This window comes from Gasterosteus aculeatus, chromosome 1, assembly GCF_964276395.1.
Source record: "Gasterosteus aculeatus chromosome 1, fGasAcu3.hap1.1, whole genome shotgun sequence".
Classification (NCBI taxonomy): Eukaryota; Metazoa; Chordata; class Actinopteri; order Perciformes; family Gasterosteidae; genus Gasterosteus; species Gasterosteus aculeatus.
In genome coordinates, this window is record NC_135688.1 from 837501 (window position 1) to 860777 (window position 23277).

Genomic DNA, 23277 nt, shown 5'->3' on the forward strand with positions numbered 1-23277 from the left:
AGACTATGGGGGCAAATACGGGCTGAAAACGTGCACCATTAGAGCCTGGTGGAAGCTGACATTGTCCCACACGATGACATCATCACGCCATCAGCTCTACAGAGAGCTGCATCATAAGAGCCAACGGGAGCCCTGCGCCCGACCACACATCCTGGCGTTGGCAGGGCTGGACGAGTTCAGCGTGGGGTGGAAAGTGGTACATGGGACGGTTCTACAGTGTCCGGTAGAGAACGATGATCAAATATCACATCCACAGATGTTGTCGTCCAATCAGTTCATGTTGCACACTGATTGGTGTGAATGGATCTAAACGTGTTCCACACTGATTGGTGTGAATGGATCTAAACGTGTTCCACACTGATTGGTGTGAATGGATCTAAACGTGTTCCACACTGATTGGTGTGAATGGATCTAAACGTGTTCCACACTGATTGGTGTGAATGGATCTAAACGTGTTCCACACTGATTGGTGTGAATGGATCTAAACGTGTTCCACACTGATTGGTGTGAATGGATCTAAACGTGTTCCACACTGATTGGTGTGAATGGATCTAAACGTGTTCCACACTGATTGGTGTGAATGGATCTAAACGTGTTCCACACTGTTTGGTGTGAATGGATCTAAACGTGTTCCACACTGATTAGTGTGAATGGATCTAAACGTGTTGCACACTGATTGGTGTGAATGGATCTAAACGTGTTCCACACTGATTGGTGTGAATGGATCTAAACGTGTTGCACACTGATTGGTGTGAATGGATCTAAACGTGTTCCACACTGATTGGTGTGAATGGATCTAAACGTGTTCCACACTGATTGGTGTGAATGGATCTAAACGTGTTCCACACTGATTGGTGTGAATGGATCTAAACGTGTTCCACACTGTTTGGTGTGAATGGATCTAAACGTGTTCCACACTGAGGCTCACGTAGCAAATACTTATTACTCTGACATGTCGTATCAATTGATAGTTAGATCATTGTAATGAAATGAATGGACGCTCATTTCAACACTAACGTAGGATTTGCATTTTGAAAAAGAACTTTGATGTTATATTGAACAGGTTTAGGACTTTAGTTCAATGAACAAATGATCTTTGGTTTTTGTATCCAAGCAATTGAAAAACATGCAACTTGATCATCGGTTGTGAGTTTTGTATCAAGCGTTTTGGAAAATGGCATCAAGGTTCTGAAACAAGCGGCAGTGACTGTTATCTTTGTATCTATCTTATCTTATTGTCTCCCTGTCTGTCTCTCTGTCTCCCTGTCTGTCTCTCTGTTGTCCCCCCCCCCCCCCATCTGTGGTCTCTCCATTGAAACCCAAAAGAAAAATTCCCTCTCGGTTTCTCACAAAACCCTCTAATGATGTCCGCCGACCACAGAATGAGGCTCAGAGGAGAGTGTGTCCATGTGTATGTGTGTGTGTGTGTGTGTGTGTGTCCATGTGTATGTGTGTGTATAAATATGTGTGTGTGTGTGTGTGTCCATGTGTGTGTGTGATAATAAGAGACTTGATTTCAGCTTGTTAACTAAGAATGCAGTGAGAGCTGTATCCTCAAGAGAGTGTGTGTGTGTGTGTGTGTGTGTGTGTGTGTGTGTGTGTGTGTGTGTGTCTGCTGGTTGACTGACCTGATCAGATCGATCAGCGTGTGGCGTTCAGGTGTCTTGGCGCGTCCTTGTATTTTCCGGCACTAACAAAGTAAACACCTCCTTCTGCGTCTCCTCAGCGACCTCCTGGAGGACCTGGAGAGGAGTCCTCACGCTGCAGCCATCGCCGAGTGCTTCGTGGAGAGGGTGAGTACAGTAGAGTGTGTGTGTGTGTGTGTGTGTGTGTGTGTGTGTGTGTGTGTGTGTGTGTGTGTGTGTGTGTGTGTGTTGGAACCCCAAACACCCAGTAAAGCACCAGCAGAACTGGACCCTTATTCAGGGAGTCACACGTTTCTCAACAAACCAGCTCCTGCTGCTGATGAAACACCCAATGAATGTGTGTGTGTGTGTGTGTGTGTGTGTGTGTGTGTGTGTGTGTGTTTATGGGTGTGTGTCCTACTACACACCAGGCCAATGACCCAGAGGGCCCGGGGCCCCTTAAACTACACCATGTGAACTCAGGAGAGACCGGCCAACCAGGAAGAGGCTCACAAAGGCCACAGACACACAGACAGCATGGAGTCAAAACATTGTATTCATACAAAAAGACACAATAAAGACACAAAAAGACAACAGAGACACAAAAAGTCAACAGAGACACAAACGCACAACGAAAAGACAAAATGACTACTGATTCTCCCAAAGAGCATAAGACTAGTCTTGATGAGTTGTTGGGACCTTTGTCTGGTCTTTGTCGGGTTCCTGATCCAGTTCCTTATGGCGTTATATTTGTGCCACAATCCTGAGCGCGTAATTTTAAGTTTTGAGCACAGAGAACTATGTTGTAGCAAAGAAAAACATTCCGTGCGCGCAGTTTACTGAGGTGCCCTCTCCACAAACTGGTTTTCTGCGCGCAGGGAGCCGTTGCTGCGCTCGCTCCACCTCTTCACGCTGCGCTCGCTCGACTTGCAGCAGCGTTACATTTGTGCCACAAAACCAACCAATCAGAGAATTAAAGAAGGTCCATTGTGATTGGCTATTGGTCTCCAATCACAACGCTAGTAGAACTACCTACAGCATCGCGGAAGCTCAGCGAGTTGTTGAAGTTTGCAGCATTTGTGCTAAATGCTAATGGCCTGGATTAAAACACTTGCTGTTCTCATGATTTGCTTCGGGCATGTCTGATGGTGGCTAGCCGGACTTCTAATATCACTTTTTTTCGTCTTCTTTATGAAGCGTTGTGATTGGAGACCAATAGCCAATCAAAATGGACCTTCTTTAATTCTCTGATTGGTTGGTTTTGTGGCACAAATGTAACGCTGCTGCAAGTCGAGCGAGCGCAGCGTGAAGAGGTGGAGCGAGCGCAGCAACCGCTGCCTGCGCGCAGAAAACCAGTTTGTGGAGAGGGCACCTCAGTAAACTGCGCGCACGGGATGTTTTTCTTTGCTACAACATAGTTCTCTGTGCTCAAAACTTAAAATTACGCGCTCAGGATTGTGGCACAAATATAACGCCATAGTTCCTTTGCTCGAGCATGACGGCGATCATGGACTGAGCTCCTCTCTGAGTAACTATGAATTCACTTCCTGTGACTTCCTGTCTGCTGCAGAGAGTCTGAGAGAGGAGCAGAGCGGTTTCTAGAGGCTCTGGCACACAGAGGTGTGTGTGTCCGTGACCTCCTGACTCGCCTTATGAACCCATAAAGCAGATCAGGAGAGAAGAAGTGGAGGAAGTGAACCCATGAAGACCATCGGAGACCTGAGGAGGTTTTCAGAGTTGAGAGGAGACCAAATGTGTTCACAAACACGTCCTTGTTACATATTCAATCGCAGCGCCCGGTGACTTTGATGAATTTGTTGAAAATGAAATGTGTGTCTTCATGAGATGAGGAGAGGAGACTCAACGTTGTGTCCTCTCGTCCTATTTTTCAGAGCGAGGCCTTTGACATCTACACCCTCTACTGCATGAACTACCCCAGGTACGTGGAGACATGTGACCTGTTCATTACAAGTGTCACGTTGATCCGATTAATCATGTGACCCGAGATGCCGCTGACAGGTGGCGCAGGTAACACCAGGCTGGGGGGGCGGAGCTCTTGTTGTCTTGTTGTTGAAGAACGGACAATGCGTCGGAGACTTTGAGACAGATGTTGAGGAGCTGCGTGGCGGCGGGACCCTCCAGGGGGAGACCTCTCTGTCATCGGTAACCATGGGGATGCTTTCTCCTCATAACAGGCGTCTTCTCAGGAGACCTACGGTACCCACGGTTAGTTCGGGTAACGGACAAAAACTTTGAGAACTTGAGAATCTCAATTGTCCGATTCCAGCTTCTTAACGTGAACATTTTCTGGAGTTCTCTCATGGTTTTTTGAGACTAAACTGAACTTCTTTGAGTAGCTTTTTTGCCTGAATCTAACAAGCAGTTCCCAACGTGAACGACGTGACACTGATTCTTATTTCCACTTGTCTCCTTTTGCACCTCGGTTCGGTTTAAATAACTCATCCATTCGATCTGCATTCAAATGTGAGACTCATCGCAACATGAGAAGGTTTCAACGGTTCAGATGCGCAACGATCGCTGAGACTTTTACCAGATCAATAATGTGAAATCTGTGGAGACGAGAGTTCAGTGAGTGAAGAAGGCTTCCTCATGCTGTGGAAACACGTTCTTCTCCTGATGGACGCAGACCAACCAATAAGATGGAGAATAAGTTTGGTCTACAGGTTGACCAACTTTGGGTTCTGATGTTCTGGTTATAGGGTTCTAGTTCTGAGGTTCAGATTCTGGTTCTTGGGTTCTGGTTCTGAGATTTTGGGTCAGAGGTTCTGAGGTTGTGGTTCATGTTGTGGTTCTGGTTCCGAGGTTCTGGTTCTGGTTCTGGGTCCAAGGTTCAGATTTGGGTTTGTGGGTTCTGGTTCTGAGGTTTTGGGTCAGAGGTTCTGAGGTTCTGGTTCATGTTTTGGTTCTGGTTCTGGTGCAGAGGTTCTGATTAGGAGGTTGTGGTTCATGTTTTGGTTCTGGTTCCGAGGTTCTGGTTCTGGTTCTGGGTCCGAGGTTCAGATTCAGGTTTGTGGGTTCTGGTTCTGAGGTTTTGGGTCAGAAGTTCTGAGGTTCTTGTTCAGAGGTTGTGGTTCATGTTTTGAGGTTGTGGTTCATGTTTTGGTTCTGGTTCTGAGGTTCTTGTTCAGAGGTTGTGGTTCGTGTTTTGAGGTTGTGGTTCATGTTTTGGTTCTGGTTCTGAGGTTCTGGTTCTGGTTCCGAGGTTCTGGTTCCGAGGTTGTGGTTCTGGTTCATGTTTTGGTTCTGGTTCTGAGGTTCTGGTTGTGGTTCCGAGGTTGTGGTACCGAGGTTGTGGTTCATCTTCTGAGGTTCTGGTTCTGGTGCACAGGTTCTGGTTCAGGGGTTGTGGTTCATGTTTTGAGGTTGTGATGTTCGCTGCACTACGAGGCTCAGTTTACGGTGAAAGGCCTAAAGAAGTCGTGCTGACGTGGAGATGATGATCTCCTCCTGGAGCTCCAGATGAACCTCGGGGTTCATCCTCTGGGGAGCAGGTATGCGTTGTGTCCCTGAATGTCTTTTAGAGTCCACATTTTGTCCAGATTGGATATCAAGAGTGTGTGTTTGTGTGTGTGTGTGTGTGTGTGTGTGTGTGTGTGTGTGTGTGTGGGGAGGGGCATAGTGTTTGTGAATACATTGTATCGATACACAATTCAAATACAATGTATTGTTTCATAATTTGAATTTAAATTGTGTGTCTCATGCAAATCCTCTCATGGTCAGTCAGCTTCATGTGCTTGTTTCTGTAGAAGATATTACTGCTGCCTCTCTCTCCTCCCTCCTTTCTCCTCCCTCCTCTTTCCTCCCTCCTCTTTCCTCCCTCCTCTCTCCTCCCTCCTCCCTCCTCTTTCCTCCCTCCTCTCTCCTCTTTCCTGCCTCCTCTCTTCTCCCTCCTTCCTCCTCCCTCCCCCGTCGTTACCTTCACCTCTGACATTCTTTGGCTCCACGTTGTGAGGAATGTTGGTCAGTGAGGAGGCTCCTTCGTCCTCCATCATCTCCTCCGACATCCCCCTTTCCCTCTCGTGTCTCCTCAATTCATCCGGACAGCTTGTCGGCTTCCTCCTCGTTCCCTTGTTACCTTGTCTCCTCTGTCATCTCATTGAAACTCCATCACAAGACTCTTTACTTACTTTCTTTGTCTTTGTCCTCTCTGATTCCTCTCTTTCTCTGTTCTTTCCTTCGCTCCTCCTCATTGATCTCTTCTTCTTCTGCTTCCCTCAACTGCTGTGGGACTGCCGTGAGTCCCACAGCAGTCCCTTTTCACGGTCTCCTCCATCTGTCTCCGTTTCTCCCTTCCTTCCCTCCTTCGCTCCTTTCTAACGAATGCTTTCGAGGAGTTCCCTCTCACCTCCCGCTGTGAGGATTTGTCACCAGAGGAGATCTCTGTGGTCTTAACTGGATCTCCAGCGGACATTTTACGTTCTGGTTCTGTTCATTGACCTCTAGTTGAATCCTCAATCACATTCCTGATGTTTGAGTGGAAAGAAGCTCCATGTGCATCAGAAGCAGGCTGCTATTAACCGTTAGATGCCCTCTCTCTCTCTCTGAGTGACGGAGCGTGGAGCTGAGAGCGTTTTCCGTGTAGATATTTTAATGTGGAGAACGTAGAGAGTTTGTGTGGACTTGTTGGCGCGTTGTTGCAGCCAATCGGCTCGCGCTGGTCGGCGCGCTGAACGCCGCCATGGACCTGACCCGACTGAGCACGGCGTTAAAGTCCCGCCGGGTTTCCCGCGCTCGGTGGAGGACTGCAGCCTGGCCGTGGGGGAGATGGTCGGTCACGGCAGCGCGTGAACAAGGCGGTGGTGATGTTCATGGGCAGCGTGGACAAAGCCAACATGGTGGTGGAGAAGGGGGCCGTGGTGAACGAGACGTTCGTGCCCGTCCTGCCTCTCGCCACGCCAGCGACCCGAGTCACGGCCTCTAACGTCCTCCCGTTCATCAGGGACGAGATGTTGACTAGAGAGCTGTCCAGACACGGGATGGTCATGTCTCCCATTAATAAGGTGTCCTCGGGTCTCAAATCCCCTCTCCTGAGACACGTGGTCTCTCACAAGAGGACGCTCTACATGATCCTCAACAAAAAAAACGAGGATCTGAACGTGGTGTTCAAGTTAAGAGTGGATGGGTTTGACTATGTGATGTTTGTCAACTCTGACAGTACGAAATGTTACCGGTGTGGCAGAGAGGGACATCTGAGCAGAACATGTCCAGAGAAGACCTCTACTGGTCACAGCCAAGGTGGGCAGGAAAGACAAGAGGGGACAGTTGGGGTCCAACAGGGAGGTGAAACGGGGACAGGTCAAGCCCAGAACGCAGGGTCCAGCTGGTGGAGAGAGGGACTGACGGGGTAAATGAAGACACGGGTGGGGTCCGGCAGGTGGGGCAGGCGAGTGACGGAGTGAATCAAGGGGTGAGTGGGGCCCAGCAGGTGGGTCAAGGGGGTGAAGGGAGGCAAGAGGTGCCGGGAACGGGTTTGGGGACCTACATTGAAGGGACCCTGTCCACGGACAGCGACGTGGACATGGAGGGAGAAGAAGGCGCTGAAAGTCCTCCGCCTGAAGAGAAAGACGGAGAGCGGAGGGGTCTCTCAGGCCAAGAAGGGTCAGGGAACAGAGAGACAGAGGGAGGAGGGGCGGCAGGAGAGTCTTCTGCAGACAGCGCCTCCTCTGGCGGGACGGCCACCAATTGGTACAGCGTGGGGAGGGTGAAACTCTTCCTGAAGACCACCAAGAACATGAAGGGGATACAGCTGGAGGACTACTTTCCGGATATGGAGAAGGTCGGTCGTACTGCTCGGGAGGGCGCGAGCAAACGAGGCAGTTCCCGATACACGCAGCAGGAGGTCTTCCGGCTGCGAAAGTTCGTCCAGAAGATCAACAATGGCAACGAGAGGGCTGCTGGGGACTGAGTGGAGTACCGGCGGAGGGGAGGAGCCTCGGTAGTCCATCCTCCCTCCTCTCCAGATGGACTACCGGTGGACTACCGGTTCGCTGGCGGCGTGGGCGGCCTCGGCGTGCGTCGATGCTGCAGATGCTGGTGTGGACTGACTGAAAGGAGATGTCGTGTTGTTGATTGGACCTTAATGTCATCAGGCAACATTTTTGTTTGTGTTTGTTTTTTATAAGACAATAAAGTTTTTTTTAAATCAAATCTCTCTCTCCACAGCTCGGTCGGGGTCCTGAGGGACTGCATGAAGAACAAAAGTCTGGTTCCTTTCTTCCAGGAGAGACAGACGACTCTGAACCACTCGTTACCTCTGGAGACGTACCTGCTGAAACCAGTGCAGAGGATCCTTAAGTACCACCTCCTACTCCAGGTAGAACTTCAAATACTACATTCAGTACCTCAAGTACCACCTGCTACTCCAGACCAGGACGTCCTGACTCCGGACAGAACCGTATAATTATAAATGATCTCACTAACACCAGCTGTCACTCAAAAGTCTTGACTACCGAGAACACTTAGACGTTTCGCTGCACTCGTGTCCGTCCGGCTTCTCAGGAACTTTCCAAGCACTTTGACAAGAGCGACTCCGGGTACGAGGTCATCGAGGACGCCATCATCACCATGACGGCGGTGGCCTGGTACATCAACGACATGAAGAGGAAGCAGGAGCACGCAGTGCGGCTGCAGGTTAGACGCGTCCTTTCTTTTATAATCCAGACAACATATTTGACTTGATGAAACTGTGAAGATAAACTGACTGGAGGAGGTCGAAGCCGCCAACAGCGCGGCTGACAAAGCCGGACATGTTTCTAGGAGTCGTGATACTTGAATCTTGCCGGTCTGAACCAGACCCAAAGCCCGCTGTGTCTCAGTTAGGCGTGTGGAGCGTGGCTAACTGAGACAGAGCAGGTGTGGATTGACTCATGAACATTCATTCGTCTATTCCAAGTAGTAGTAGTTGTAGTAGTAGTTGTAGTAGTAGTAGTAGTAGTAATTGCAGAATCAGCAGCTTTTCTAAAGGAAAAATCCTGAGAAGAGTGAAACATTTTACAATTTTATTGCATTTATTTTATAGGAGATCGAGTCCCTGCTGGTGAACTGGAGCGGGCCGGCCCTCCGTGGCTTCGGGGAGCTGGTTCTGGAAGGTTCTTTCCGGGTCCAGCGTGTGAAGAAGGAGCGAGCCTTCTTCCTGTTCGACACCATGCTGCTCATCGCCAAGAAGAGGCTGGACATGTTCGTCTACAGCACGCACATATTCGTAGGTCCTCCCACGTGGTTCTGAAGACAGCTTGTGTAACGGGCTTCACGAGTTGTGTAACGTGTCTCCATCATGTCTCCGTCATGTCTGCAGTGCTGTAATCTGCTGCTGGTGGAGACTCTGAAGGATTCTCTGTGCTTTAAAGTCTCCGACCAAACGATCCCTAAGCTGCAGCACGTGGTCCAGGTGAGAGACAGAGGCGTGGTCCACTCCGACCCGGAAGACTCTGGTCCATAAGAGGGGTCGGAACTCAAACTCTGGTCCATCAATTCAATTCATTTTATTTTGTAACGCCCAAAATCGCAAATTTTAAATCTGCCTCAGAGGGCTTTTTGGTCTGTACACATCAAACCATCACATCAGCGCAGGAAAGACTCCTGAAGACCCGTCCACGGGGAAAAAGGAGAACCCTCAGTGAGAGTCAGAGGATCCGTCTCCTGATGGACAGACTACAATGACGTCATGAGGACAGAATGAACAATGTAGAAGATGAACGACACATTCAATTCATATGACAGAGATGATTCAAATATGTAGAGTAGTGAAGCAGGTGTACTGCAGGACCACCACCATCAGATAGAACCACCATCAGATAGAACCACCATCACATAGAACCACCATCACATAGAACCACCATCAGAAAGAACCACCATCAGATAGAAGCACCATCACATAGAACCACCATCACATAGAAGCACCATCAGATAGAACCACCATCAGATAGAACCACCATCACATAGAAGCACCATCAGATAGAAGCACCATCATCTATGTGACCACCATCCACAGAAGCCTGTAGGGAGGGAAAGCACAAAGACTAGACCAGATGGTCGGTTCTAAGACTCTGGTCCATCAGATGGTCGGAACTGAGACTCTGGTCCATCAGATGGTCGGAACTGAGACTCTGATCCATCAGATGGTCGGTACTGAGACTCTGGTCCATCAGATGGTCGGTACTGAGACTCTGGTCCAACAGATGGTCGGTACTGATCCATCGAGCCGGACCATCTCATAATATCATAACTTTAAACTACTTCATGTTCTTCACTGCAGACAAAGAACCAAGAGGAGAAGAGACTTTGGGTCCATTACCTCAAGAGGCTGATCGTAGAGAACCACCCTGCTTCTCTACCACAGAAGGTGAGGAGGCAAGTTAAGGAAAGGAGAGGAGAAGGGAGCTAAGAAGGGAGGAAGGAAAGTAATGAGGAAAGGGAGAAAAGACAAAAGGAAGGCAGGAAGGAAAGGATAGAGGGAGAAAGCAAGGAGGTAGGGAGGTAGAAAAGGAAGGAGAAGATGAGATTTAAGGAAGTTAATGAGGAGGGAAGGAGGGAGTAGGAAACATGCATTAGTATTTCCATTAACTGACTGCTGAGTACTATTGTTTACTGTAGTAGTGACTTGTATTAGCAGTACTAGTTGTGGTACTGGTGGTGTAGTACTGATAGCAGTAGTATTTGGAGCTCTGCTGCCTCCTGCTGGTAGAAAGAAACACACTAACCTCTAAGTTCAATACAACAGTTAGACTTTGAAAAACTATTGCTTTGTATATTATAGTATTTCTGAAACTGTGTGTTTGAATGCAAATTTGTTTATTTTTATTTGTTTACGTTACATTACAGGTCATTTAGCGGACGCTTTTATCCAAAGCGACTTACTTTACACTTTAAACTCGTGGCTTTTTAAAAACATTTGGGCCGGGGAGCCATTAGGGGTTAAGTGTCTTGCTTCGACTTGAGACATTAGGCAGCCGGGACTCGAACCACCAACCTTTAAGTTCCCAGCGCACCCGCTCTACCCCTGCACCACGACGACCCCTCATTTATTCATGAAATATGTGTTAATATTCGTACATTTCCAGTCCATAAATCCAATTACTGGATAACAATTCAATCTTCTCATCTCATGCTGTTGACGTGTTAGTGTCAACAACTTTTACTGAGATCATTTTGATATTTGTTTAACTCCATAAATCCCCAAAAACGATATTACAGGGAAAAACATCTTTATTGAATTAAAGAGTAGATATCAACATGAAACTTCATCAGTACATTAAGAGAATTCTGGTTTCATAACTTGTGTTTCTAGTTGGATATGCAAATGAGTCCTTATGGAATGGGACCAAAACCAACAAAGTGATAAAAAAGTTACATTTTTCTTTAGTCTGATAGTCTGGACTCCTCCCTAGTTACACAATATTGACATAAATTAACATATACCGATAGCAGCAGCTCATTTTTCCCAGCATGCATCACTGAGCTCATGTTGTCATCCTCCCCAGGCGAGGCAGGTCCTGGGAGACGACTTCTGTCCATGTGAGTTCACACACTGACGGCGATGCTCACGATGGTGGTGACGATGCTGCTCAGGCGTCCGTGATTGAGGTGACATCACTTCCTGTTTTTCAGCTCCTTGTTTCGAGCGGGAGGACCCAAAGAAGAAGAAGAAGAAGTCGGCGGCGCCGCTGCCGCGACCAGACGATGTCCACAGCTTCCAGCGAGGCCGGCGTCAGTCAGGTGGGGGTCAGTGGCCCCCTCCTTCCCGCTGAGGGAAATTATACACGTCCTCTATTTATATAAACTGCTCACAATCATATTTAAGACGTCCTATTTCTGAAACATCCAAACTACTACTAATGATCTGTACTTGTGAACTAATGGGCATAGTGGGGGGAGGGGGGGGGGGGTCCAGAGGTCCAGTTAGAGAAAATGTTCGGGGAGATCATAATGACTACTGGTGTCATTAGAGTTGTTTCAACATTTGCATGTGACTGCAAATATAAATAACGATCTCATTTAACTAAATAAAAGTAGGGCTGCTTTTTAAAAAAAAAAGTGAAGATTTCCGCATGTTCTAATGAAGTGCTTCAATTTAGAAAAACAAAATAACTGGAAGAAAAGCTTGAATTTCCCCTTTTCTGCTTCACATTTGGACTCGACAGTCTCAATAAATTTTATATAATAAAATTATAAAAATTATACAAAAATAAATCTATTTTAACAATTGAACAGTTTAATAGAATATATATATATATATATATATATATATATATATCCACTCTTTTTTGGTAAGTGGGAGAATTAAGATGTATTTTTCCCTGCAGGATGTTAAACCTGGTCTTAGTGCATCAGGGCCGATCTCCTCTCACGTGGAGGAGCTCATTGTGCCTCACGATGGCGTTTTAACGGGTTCTGAGCTCATGACACACTGGTTCAGTGCTGCAGTGGGAAGTATGAATAGAAACCAGTCCGTCCATTGAGGATTAAATGCTCGACTTTCACTGTCCACTTGTTCCTCATGCGTCTCACCCGTCTCTTTCCGTCTCACTCGTCTTTTTCTCAAATGTCGCTGTCTTTTTATTTCTAATTTGCCGCTGCGTCTCTCGTCTGTCTGCAGTATTAAGACGATATCATCATCCTGCTGGAATACAAAGACCCGATTGGTCGAGTAGCATCACGTGCGATGGTTTAACTCGAATGCTATTAGTCTGCGCTTTAAGCCACGGCCGTAAAGACGAGTAAAGCTGCGCCGTCACGTTAAAACCACAACCGTCTTTTTTATCTTTTGGTCCGGATGGGACGGCGTCTGGGTCCGGATCCTGGCGGCCCACTAGTTAGTGACCTCTGCCATAGGGTGACACTTGGTCTAAGACCAGAACCAGGGACTCGCGTGGATCTGCAGCAGGTGTTCCTGTGAACCTTCTGAGGTCCCTCTGGTTCTGTTGTCATTGCAGAGCCTCCAGAGCTGATGCTCTACACACCGGAGAAGTCCAGGAAGAGTCTGCCGCTGCTGCTGGAAGGAAACCTGCCCTGCAGACGCACCAGGAGACAATCAGGTAGACACACGTGACCTCTGACCCCACAGCACCGATACTAGATCTAGCCCACGTGACCTCTGACCCCACAGCACCGACACTAGATCTGGCCCACGTGACCTCTGACCCCACAGCACCGACACTAGAGCTGCCCCACGTGACCTCTGACCCCACAGCGCTGACACTAGAGCTGCCCCAGGTGACCTCTGACCCCACAGCACCGACACTAGAGCTGGCCCACGTGCCCTCTGACCCCACAGCACCGACACTAGATCTAGCCCACGTGACCTCTGACCCCACAGCACCGACACTAGAGCTGCCCCACGTGCCCTCTGACCCCACAGCACCGACACTAGAGCTGCCCCATGTGCCCTCTGACCCCACAGCACCGACACTAGATCTAGCCCACGTGCCCTCTGACCCCACAGCACCGACACTAGATCTGCCCCAGGTGACCTCTGACCCCACAGCCCCGACACTAGAGCTGGCCCACGTGCCCTCTGACCCCACAGCCCCGACACTAGATCTAGCCCACGTGCCCTCTGACCCCACAGCACCGACACTAGATCTGCCCCAGGTGACCTCTGACCCCACAGCACCGACACTAGAGCTGGCCCACGTGACCTGTGACCTATTTGGACAACGAGAACATTCGTCAGGGCAACAGGACCCGGCGATGTCCATCAATAAGTCTGCGTGTTTGTCTTCCAGCTCCCGCCAAGGACATCGAAGCGGCATTTAGTCCACAAGGTGAGAACCACCACTCTGTTTTCAAATGGGGAAAACAAATCATGGAGAATCTTCATGGCTACTGATCTTCTTCTTTTGTCACATTTTCATACTTTGCAGTATCAAAACCAGCTGACGTTTAAAAATAGAGATTACAGATTTTGTTCTGCTGTTGTGAGGATTCTGAACTGTATCAACATCTGGATAACATCTCGGTCTTTATGTTCTCACTCCTAACCTCATTACTCTTCTTCTCTTCATCTCCATCTTCTACTTCTTCTTCTTCTTCTTCTTCTCCTCGTCTTCCGATAACCGGGGAATCCTGCAGCTCTGAAGGTAAGATGATTTTTCCCTTTTACAAGCAAATAAACAGGTGTAAAAAAAACAGAAGATCAAGGTTTTTACGCCCAGTTCCTGCTGAGCTCCGTTTGAACACGTACGTCTGTCTGTCAGTTATCACATACAGACAGACCGTATATGATTGTGTGTGGTTCCTGCAGCAGGCCGGGAGCGAGGGCGAGCTGAGCCAGGCAGGCAGCGGCAGCACGATGGCGTCCTTCGTCACCCAGGGGGAGGCCAACAGGGCCGGACCGGTACCACAGCTGAGGCCGAGCCGAGAGGAGGAGGTACGGAACTGTGACCACGCTGATGGACAGGCCTTTAGCAGAGACGTGTACAGATTATCTACGTCCTCCTCAGTCCATAGATTATGGTTATTATGGTTATCGAGTTCTATGATATTTCTTTTTTTTTTAAGTACAGAAAACATCCTTTGAATCCAAACCTTTTCTTCTCCATTTTGCTTCCCCTGAGAAGGAGGAGGACGAAGAGGAGCTGATCCCCCTCAGTCCACCTCCCACACTGTCAATCACAGAGGAAATCCTGGAGTTCATCAACCGGAGCAGAGCCAGAGAGGGACTCACCGCCATCACCACCCACGCCACGGTGAGCAGAATCGATCACTGTCATCTACCGTAATCTGATGCACCAAATGTAGTTTGTCAGAAAACGTTCCACACCAAAGTATAAAAGTTTGTTACAAAATGAGCAAATCTCTCCAGCAGTGGGACTGAAGTTCACATCTGGGTTCGTTTCATTTGTGTTTTTTCATCTGGGGAGCGTGAATGGGTCCAGAGGATCGAATGACAATGACTCTTGTTAGATGGTTATGTTTGTTGCATCTAGGTGCCTGATGTATTCCCTTCTATGAAGGTCATTGGGACACCCAGAATCACTAGGAATCATACGCCGAGGACCATAACGTGTCCAGTCATTTTACTACCCACAAATCTTTTTAGATTGTGTTTTCACACAATTGTGACGTGGCCATACCTTTATTGACTTGGCTGATTACTCCCAACGTGACATTTAAATGTTTTTCATTGCAATCTTGTCGTACGGAAGGTCTGTTTAATTTTAGTTTAATGCTTTTAATGTAGCAGGGTAATTTTCATTGTTTGACTTTTCTCAATCAGCCCAAAGAGAGTCATCTTTCATCTATCCAGACCAACTTCACCTCCCCACTGCCGCCGCCTCCCTGCCCCTCCAGTCCAGAACAAAGACCCACAATGCATCAGGAGCAGGAAAAAGCAGACACTGAGAAAGACAATGCCTTCCGATGTCAAACCGGCGGTCTAGCAGGGAAGGGGGGTCTACAAAATGAGAGGACTGTGAGTGAAGTCCAGGAGATGGAGATGTGGAGAAGGGAGATGGAGGAGGAGGAGGGAGATGGAGGAGGAGGAGGGGCAGAAGTAGTAGTGCTAGGGAAAGAGGAAGAAAAGGAGAAAACAAGGGACGATGGAGGAGAGACCCATGTCCATGTGTCGGATCTTCATCCCTCCATCTCAGCAGAGAACGAAGGAAAGAGTTCACTCGGGAAGGATGTGATCATTGAAACCCCCCCTTCGTTCCAATGTTCAGATACAGATGCTCCTCATCACCCATCCCATAAAGAACAGCCACGCACAAGAGGCTCCAAACTCACCAAACGGGACCAGAAGATCATCGAGAAGATCAGGAGTTACTACGAAGCGGCAGCTGAGGCCGGAGAGAACCAAGAAAAGGAAGAAGGGGAAGAAGAACAAGGAGAAGGAGGGTCACCAAGAAGGAGAAACAGTTTCTCGCACATCCCCTCTGGCTTGGTGAAGGAGTCGGTATCGCGCTTTGATGTGAGCGGGCACCAAGGTGAGCTGGAGGGCAAACGTGGAGAGGGTGAGACAAAAGAGGTTATTGATAAAGACGCTGATCCGAAGATCTCTTCCTTTACTCCGCTCACAGCGGAAGTAGAGAACGAGGTACAGGCTGAGGAACCAATCAGCACCTCAGATTTGGATTCAGAGGGTACCGCTGCTGAGATTCAGAACGAGGAGCCTCCAAACCAAGAGAATCTACGGTTGAGTCCAAACTGTCCTGTGGAAAAAGACTCTGTATTTCCGATCCAAGATGGAAAAGTCTGCAAAGGACCATTGGAAGAAGCGACGGAGGAAGCGGCGGAGGAAGCGGTGGAAGAAGCAACAGAGAAAGCGACGGAAGAACCCCAGAAAGTGGATGTTTCTACAGTAGAGCTAAAAGAAGAACCAACAATTACCAAACAGCACGAATGGAAGGAGGAACCAATCAAAACCAGTCCTGGAAACACAGTTGATATGAATGGCCATGAACCTAACCCAGCAGGGACAGCAGAATCAAAGGAAATCCCAGATGAGCCGCCTCCTCCTCTGTCAGCTACAGAACCATGCCAAAAAAACGGGGACAAAACTCAGCCCACTTGGACAACAACCAAACAAAGAGACCTAGAAGGAACCAACCTTGAAGGTCTTATTGGTCAGATAAAAGTGGGTCGATGGTCCCGCCACTCCAGGATTGTCACCGCCAACCGGGTCTTGTTTGAGGGCTTGGGGTCAGACGTAGCCGGCATTGGGTTGTTCGAGGCAGGCCCCGTGGTGGACCCCATGCTGATGGAGAACTCAGAGCGAATTCTGAGCAAGGTCCAAACAATTGCCCGCATGTACGGCACCAAAGTCAGCACCATGAAGGTTCCCCTGCATCAGAAACGGGCCAGCAATGTATGGAACCAATCGTCATGCTCAGGTAGATTCTCTGGGTACTCAACTCAAAGTCAGTCGACTCAATCTCAGACCCCGACTAAATGTGGAACACAGACCAAATTCCAGAGCCAGACAGGAACCCACATCCATAATCAAAGCCAGATATGGAGTCCAACACATTATGAAAACCAGAACCAGACCAGGACTGGGCCAAGTTGGGAGGACCGGGCAATCCAGGAGGATAGGAGCATCAAGAGCTGGACAAACGGTAGGTCTAAAGGGACCATGACTTGTTTTATTTTAGATCCGGTAAAGAAGGCCAATTTGAAAGCAAAGGCTTGAACAAAGACAATAAGTCCTTGAATATTTCCTTGAAGCTTCATGTGTTAAAGTTGCATTCTGTCTACTGACCCCCAGGGGGAGACTCCTGTGCTCATATAAAAGTCTATGAAAAAATGTTTTGCTTCCTCAGATTTTTTTATTAATAATTGTGAATAATAATAATAGGTTCAAGCTATGTCGCCTGAGGATAAACGAAGCTTGAGAGCCAAGCTGCTATGTGGCTATCAGCTCCTTTCTTTCCTGTCATTGACCCTCCATTGCTTTGTGGTTCTCTCATAGACCTCCATGAGGAATCAGCGCCTCCACAGGAGCCTGTGCTGTTGGTCAAAGACCCAGTGTGTCCTCGCCAGACCAACGCAGTGACGCTCTCCAGACCCAGAGACTTCATCTCCGCCTTGGCCAAAGATAGAGACTGTCCATCAACTGACAACGTCCAGACCTCCAGCATGCTTTCTGCTTCCAGGGATGGCGTCATACCGCCTGAGAATCAGGGACCCAGAATATGCTGCTCCGCCAGCAACTGCTCATTGATGTCAACCACCAACCCTGCATGTAGAGTCCCAGAGATCACGGACCTCTGCTCCACGGCGTCTTCCGAGAGAGAAGAAGCCCACAGTTACAGCGGGGAGATTAGTGCAGATAACATAGAGAAGTAAGTGGTTCATCTTTATTGATACAGTGCATCCGGAAAGTATTCACAGCGCTTCACTTTTTTCACATTTTGTTATGTTACAGCCTTATTCCGAAATGGATTAAATTCATTATTTTCCTCAACATTCTACACACAACAACCCATAACAACAAAGTGAAAACTGTTTTTTGCAAATTTTTGAAAATCTGTTAAAAATAAAGAAACGAAAACATAACATTTGCAATATTTTATCCCCAAATGCAAAAGTTTTTGGCACTTCTGATGCACCTGGCAACATTCAAGAGTTTTTTAATATGATAAAGGCCTCAAAGGTGTGTCTAAAGTGGAGAAATAAGAAGAATTCTTCAAAACACTATAGGGCTTCGTCCGACTTTCAGTCGGCTCAGGCTCTAATAATAAAGGCAAAATTGTTGGGACAACTTAAATAATGTTTCGCTTTTGTCCATGTTACTTAAAGACTGAGAGTTTGCTCTCTGGTTATTGGCCATCTTTAAACTGTGTGTTTTGTCTGCAGGTATGGGGACGTCCTCGCTTCTCCAGAATGCAACACTCCTACTGGACGTACTGAGCCCAAAGTTGTGTCGGCCCCGGACAGAGAGCTTGTACCAGGTCTGCCAGCAGATCAGATCCAGAGGGCACCAGAGCCAAACAGCAGGATGCTACTTCACAGCTCGTCGGTGGTCTTCGGAGAAGCCGGAGGTCCAAGTCAGCGACTGACCTTTGACCCCTCGTGGGTTACCGCTTACACAGAAGCCGCAGAGGGTCAGCGGCTTTCTGGTCAGAACTTCAATCCGGTGGAGCGTCTGCCAACATTCACCAGCCGGAGCCCGGACGACCTCCCAAGGTATGAGTGTACTACGTGTAGCAGGATAAAACACACACAACAGACACCCTGCCTCAATCAATACTCTTATCATTGGAGGAGAAAACGTTATTTACACTCTGATGGTTAATGGTAATGATCATTAACTTTTTACAGTTTTAGTAGTTTACTAGTTATGAGTTAAGAGTTTTTTGTCACTCTGGAAAGAGTTGGTGGGAGTATTCAAATGTGAGGATAGAGAATGTTTCCCGGCATCTTCCCACCCCGGTTTGTCTCCCGTGACCCACCAAACCTTCTCCCACCCATATAGACTCATGAACAGTTCACACCCTTTCCTCCTCAGATTCCAGCAGAATTACCAGTTTACAGATCAGTTTGACATTCATTTTTCTTCTTTTTGGGACTGAAAGCAAATACCAAAGGAGAGTTTTAGAACAATTATTCTCATGGAAGCCGATTACCATTATTATTTTTATCCATCCACTGAGTTGAAACCAAAGTCAAGTATATCAATTAAAGACAGTTTAGATAGATAGATAGATCCAGTTATAAAATAAAAAACATCAAATTAATAACCTGAATGTCACTTGCAGGGGCCTCCAGGACTCACCGTCCCCCCAAGAGGACAAGCTCCCCTCTGCCTGCAGCCTCAGACACCGCTCACCCTCCCCTGTCAGAGCACTTCCCTGTTCCTCGCCATTCAGCGTCGTTCCGGCGTCTTCTCCCGCTTCTCCATCTGCCCCTACAACTCCTCCCTCTCCTAGGGCGGAGTCCTCCTCTCCCTTCTGGAGGTCTTCGTCCATGCGAGCAGGTCCTCCTTCCCCTCTGCGTTCCTCCCCCGTGGCCTCTTCCTCCACTTTTACCCGATCCCTCGCCGCCTCATGTATCAGCCAGTCCATCAGCCAGAGCATGGCAAAGAACTGTGCCCCACCCACTAACCGAAGCCCCGCCTCCACGTCTCACCCTCGCCGGCGATCCCCCTCTCCAAAACCTCTTCCTGGTCAGCAGGTCTCTGGCTCCCCCGCCTACGCCCAGCTGGGGTGCTCCAAAGACGGGCACCACTTCCCTCGAGGTCGCCTGTCCTCCCCCTGGTCCTCCTGTCCTCCCTCGTCTCTTTGTCCTTCCCCTCGTTCCTCTTTCCTTCACTCCAAGACTGACTCCAACGCAAACAGCAACAACAACAATAGCAGCACCGTCGCTACGACGATCCCGCCGGGCATCGACCCCGTCTGGTCCGTGTCACACAACCGCGTGGCTCGGCCTTTCTCCGCCTCCGAGCCCAGCTCGCGGGTTCAATCCCCGTCGCCTCCATCTCCCATCCCGACGTCTTTCAACCACTTCTGCTCGCCGCCTCCCCAACTGAGCTGCGCCTCCCTCGTGGCGAGCAAGCCCCCCCATCCGCGAGGGAGTGTGCGGGCCGGCGGCTTGAGCCCTCGCAACCCACTGGGCCTCACGCTGGAGTTACCCCGGTCGACGCCCGGTCTTGGCCCCCGGGTCCTGTCGCCTCCTCCAATCGGCGTGCCGCCGAACATATGGACCAGTGACGTTGCGGCACCTCAACCCAGGAACGCCTCCTTTCCCTCTTCTTCTTTGGTCCCGCCACGTAGCCCCAAGGCCTTCCCCATGGACCCTCCTCAACCCCTCCGGCGGTGTCACTCATCCAACATGGCTGACCGACTGCCGCAGCGCTCCGGAATCGGCGGCGTCCTTGAGTCCTGGCCCACCGGCAGCGGGTGGTCCTCTTGTGGCAGCTCCCCTTCCCACCTAATTCCCCAGGGCAGGGTTCAAACCCCGCTCTCCCCCGGCGGCCTCGGCGGGCAGAACTTCACCGTGCCTTGCCCGGATGTAAGAGACCTCTCCATCAAATACAGGGGGGGCGATGGCCTCCGTGCCGCCTCCTACTCCCCCCTCACCTCCCTTCCCCCTATCTCCCCTCTTCTCCCTAAGTGGGGGGACCCCGAGATGCGGGAGGGGGACTGTCGCAGCCAGCTGATCTGTGCCTACGTCGGCCACACCTCCTCCTCACCCCTGCTCCTCTCCGCCTCCCCTCCGGCTTCTCTTGACCAGCACCACCTCTACCGATCAATGACACCTACCTCCCCCCCCACCCCTTCGCCCTTGCGCACATCGCCCCCCCCCTTCACTCTTTCCCCGCCAACCAAACAGGAGAGCCAGAAGACCAGCTACGCCACCACGGTCAACCTCCAGATTGCCAGGAGTGGCCGGATAACCTCCTTCAGCACTGCCCAAGTCAGCCTGACCCAAACTCTGCAGGGCGGAGCTGCAGCCAGGGGGGCGGGACCTGGACCGGCACCGGGCCCGGGCCAGTCCACCAGGAGAGTAAGCATCAATGGACTCTCACACATCCCTCCAACTCTTTCTCAGAAATGAAACAGGATGTGAAAGAAATGGAGGAGCTTTTAGAAAGAAGAAGCAGGAAAAGCTGAGTAACTGCTGGTCTCAAGGAAACTGGCCCTTTAAGAGATCAATGGACCGGCCCTTTAAGAGGTGGACCAGAGTTCATCTGGAGCAAGTTCCAGAGGTAGAGGACTTCTACAAAAAGTATATAGCAGCGGTTTCCAAACTGTTTAGGCCATGCACCCCCTTCTACATCTCGACCTTGTTCATGCACCCCCAAACCACCCCAAATAAAAAAATGAAAGAAAAGAAACAGAGCCTATTTATAGCTGCAATAAAATTGGACCAATGAAAGAACAGTTTGCTCATGCGTGGTATTGTTATCTAATATTTAGATGGTCGTTGGTTTGTTTATTTAGGGATACATAAAAAGCAGAGACTTTATTGCCCCGTGTATCGCGGACACATTTGTCCCACATTTTCCTCAAAAACATTGTTCCCCTCGACCGGCAAACCGACGTTTGTGGAGATCCCCCTCAATGAATCAGAGGCCATCCGCGCGTCCTTATAGTCCGCCAATGACGGGTTGGAGAAGTGGTCATATGGATTTCTTCCGACAAAAGCTCTTTACAGGTCATTACAGGTCATTTAGCAGACGCTTTTATCCAAAGCGACTTACATTACATTTTTAACGCTTGGCTTTTTACACTTTTGCCCGGGGAGCAATTAGGGGTCAGGTGTCTTGCTCAGGGACACTTCGACATTGGAGCAGCCGGGACTTTAACCACCAACCTTGTGGTTCCCAGCGCACCCTCTCTACCCCTACGCCACGACAACCCTGATTAATTCTCTCGCAAACATTCTTTGTTTTATTAATGGCGGTATCGGGCTATGAAACCAGAAATGTGAGACTCTGTAAAGGACGTAGTTAGCAGACCAATCACAGCCTTGCGGGCCGCGTGAGGCTTGCGTAGCTTTTTACGCAAGTCTAGAAAAATGGGTCGACGCACGCAAGAAAAAGGCCACAAGGGGCTCTAGCGTGCGCTTGTCCCTGCGTTTCTCTGAAAACCCAGAACCATAAACTAGGCTTAAGAGACTATTAACTGTCCGTTTCTTTCGCCTCCGATTCCTCCCTCTTTCCGTCCATCTCATTCTCTCATAACTGATTGTTTCAGATGTTCCCCTGATAGTTTCCCGACTTCAGCCAGTTTAGCATATTTGTATGAATGTTGCTGAATGAATGAAGCTGTTAGCTGATGTCAGCTGCACAAACAAGGCTAACGTTAGCTAGTGTATGTAAAAAGGAGCTCAAGTGCATTTATTTGTTAAACTGTAGATTTTTTTTCATCATTCATGTTGTTATTTTGTGTAAAAAAACGACTTCTTTAAAATATATATATATATATTCAGTATTAATTATTAATTATTAGAGACCACCATTACTTTATTTTTTTTTTTCTCGCGCACCCCTAGGGGTGCCCACACCACACTTTGGGAATCCTTGGTATGTGGATGTATATATTGTTACGTCCTGTTGCTAGTGGTGAGCAGGACATAAACATAAAACCAGATGTAGCTGGTATTTTAAAGGATATTTATTTTGAGAAATCAGGCAACGTAACAACCAAGCTTACAAATGAGGAAAAAGGGGATAATGGGTGTAGTGGAAAGCAAAAACAGAATATATCGAAAAAAAGGAAGACTAGTGCCACTATAAGAAAAGAAAAGGTTAAACCTCGCTAACTTAAATACTTTGTAAACAAAACGTACACACAGCGCTCCTAAACCTAATGTGTCTAGACAACAAAATCTGTGAAATGCAAAAAGTGGCATCAGTATCCAACTCAACCCTTTGCCCGCTTCCTCGAGCTCTCAAACAATCTGGTCTGCAGTCGCCCTCAGCTGAAACCAGTCAGGCCATTTGAGCTGGTGGGAACTGCAACGGCCATCCTCCGATCGGCCGGGACGTCTGGGCGGGTCTTCTCTCGTCCATCCAATCCTCGGCTGGGATGTCACAGCATGCTTCGCATACCCTTAATTAACCCACATGAGGTTGCCGACGGCAGCCTAACAATATATATATATATATATATATATATATACATACATACAAATTTACTTATATACACACACACTTGTATATACACATATAGAAGTATGAAGTGTTCGAGATGCGGGACTTTTTGATCTCCCTCTTTTATTCTTGAGGTTTGAGTTTTTCTCTAAAAAGCTGTTCAAAAATGTTCATTCAGCAATCTCCAAAAAATAAAGGCACGTGGTGCAAAAATCCAACAGAAGTCAGATTTTTATTTCACATTTACTCCAAGATAAAAGATTATTGCTTTATTCTGAAAAACAAAAATGTGTATTTCACGGACCGATGAAATAAACATAAATAAAGCTGAAATATGTTGCTCTGCTGTTGCCAAGTTGATGTGTTTCACATCCCAACAACAGCTGTATTGTTTTATTATTATAAATAATAATAATTTATAGTCGGGGTCTGAGGTCGCAGCCTCTAGTCGGTAAATATTATTCTGAGAGGAGACGTTTGTTAGAAACATATTGATATATTTCCTCACAGCCTTCACAGTCGACTGGGGCCGAACCAAACAGTCTCTGACAGGAGGCGGTTTGGCCTAGTGGGGACTTCCTGCTCCCGTTGCCT

General features: G+C 48.5%; 2 protein-coding genes across 8 annotated transcripts in view; both read left to right on the top strand.

Moving 5' to 3' along the window:
* The window catches only part of plekhg2 (pleckstrin homology domain containing, family G (with RhoGef domain) member 2), a 32616-nt gene extending 19008 nt beyond the window's left edge, over nt 1–13608 (top strand). For 4 of the 7 annotated variants that reach the window (XM_078105903.1, XM_078105918.1, XM_078105914.1 and 1 more), the window contains 11 exons: nt 1727–1793; nt 3518–3564; nt 7809–7959; nt 8145–8276; nt 8665–8847; nt 8941–9033; nt 9901–9987; nt 11126–11159; nt 11253–11366; nt 12578–12679; nt 13370–13608. In XM_078105903.1, the coding sequence (XP_077962029.1) occupies nt 1727–1793; nt 3518–3564; nt 7809–7959; nt 8145–8276; nt 8665–8847; nt 8941–9033; nt 9901–9987; nt 11126–11159; nt 11253–11366; nt 12578–12679; nt 13370–13473 (1114 nt within the window). In that variant the 3' untranslated portion in view covers nt 13474–13608. The remainder of the gene's footprint in view (nt 1–1726; nt 1794–3517; nt 3565–7808; nt 7960–8144; nt 8277–8664; nt 8848–8940; nt 9034–9900; nt 9988–11125; nt 11160–11252; nt 11367–12577; nt 12680–13369) is intronic. The other 3 variants (XM_078105910.1, XM_078105933.1, XM_078105940.1) reach the window with 1 other exon arrangement.
* Nucleotides 13609–13715: 107 nt separating this feature from the next.
* LOC144410262 (uncharacterized) lies at nt 13716–22901 on the top strand. Its single transcript, XM_078105891.1, has 7 exons — nt 13716–13723; nt 13888–14013; nt 14204–14332; nt 14863–16702; nt 17056–17428; nt 17943–18272; nt 18845–22901. The coding sequence occupies exons 2-7, from the start codon at nt 13936–13938 to the stop codon at nt 20640–20642; spliced, it is 4548 nt and encodes a 1515-aa protein (XP_077962017.1). The 5' UTR covers nt 13716–13723; nt 13888–13935; the 3' UTR covers nt 20643–22901.
* Nucleotides 22902–23277: the final 376 nt, after the last annotated feature.

What these genes read in the sequence shown, in the direction of transcription:
- LOC144410262 (XM_078105891.1), top strand. Translation starts at nt 13,936, where the DNA reads ATGGCGTCCTTCGTCACCCAGGGGGAGGCCAACAGGGCCGGACCGGTA. An exon ending in CCATCACCACCCACGCCACG is followed by an intron (nt 14,333 to 14,862) that starts GTGAGCAGAATC and finishes TTTCTCAATCAG; the next exon opens with CCCAAAGAGAGTCATCTTTC. An exon ending in AGTGCAGATAACATAGAGAA is followed by an intron (nt 17,429 to 17,942) that starts GTAAGTGGTTCA and finishes TTTTGTCTGCAG; the next exon opens with GTATGGGGACGTCCTCGCTT.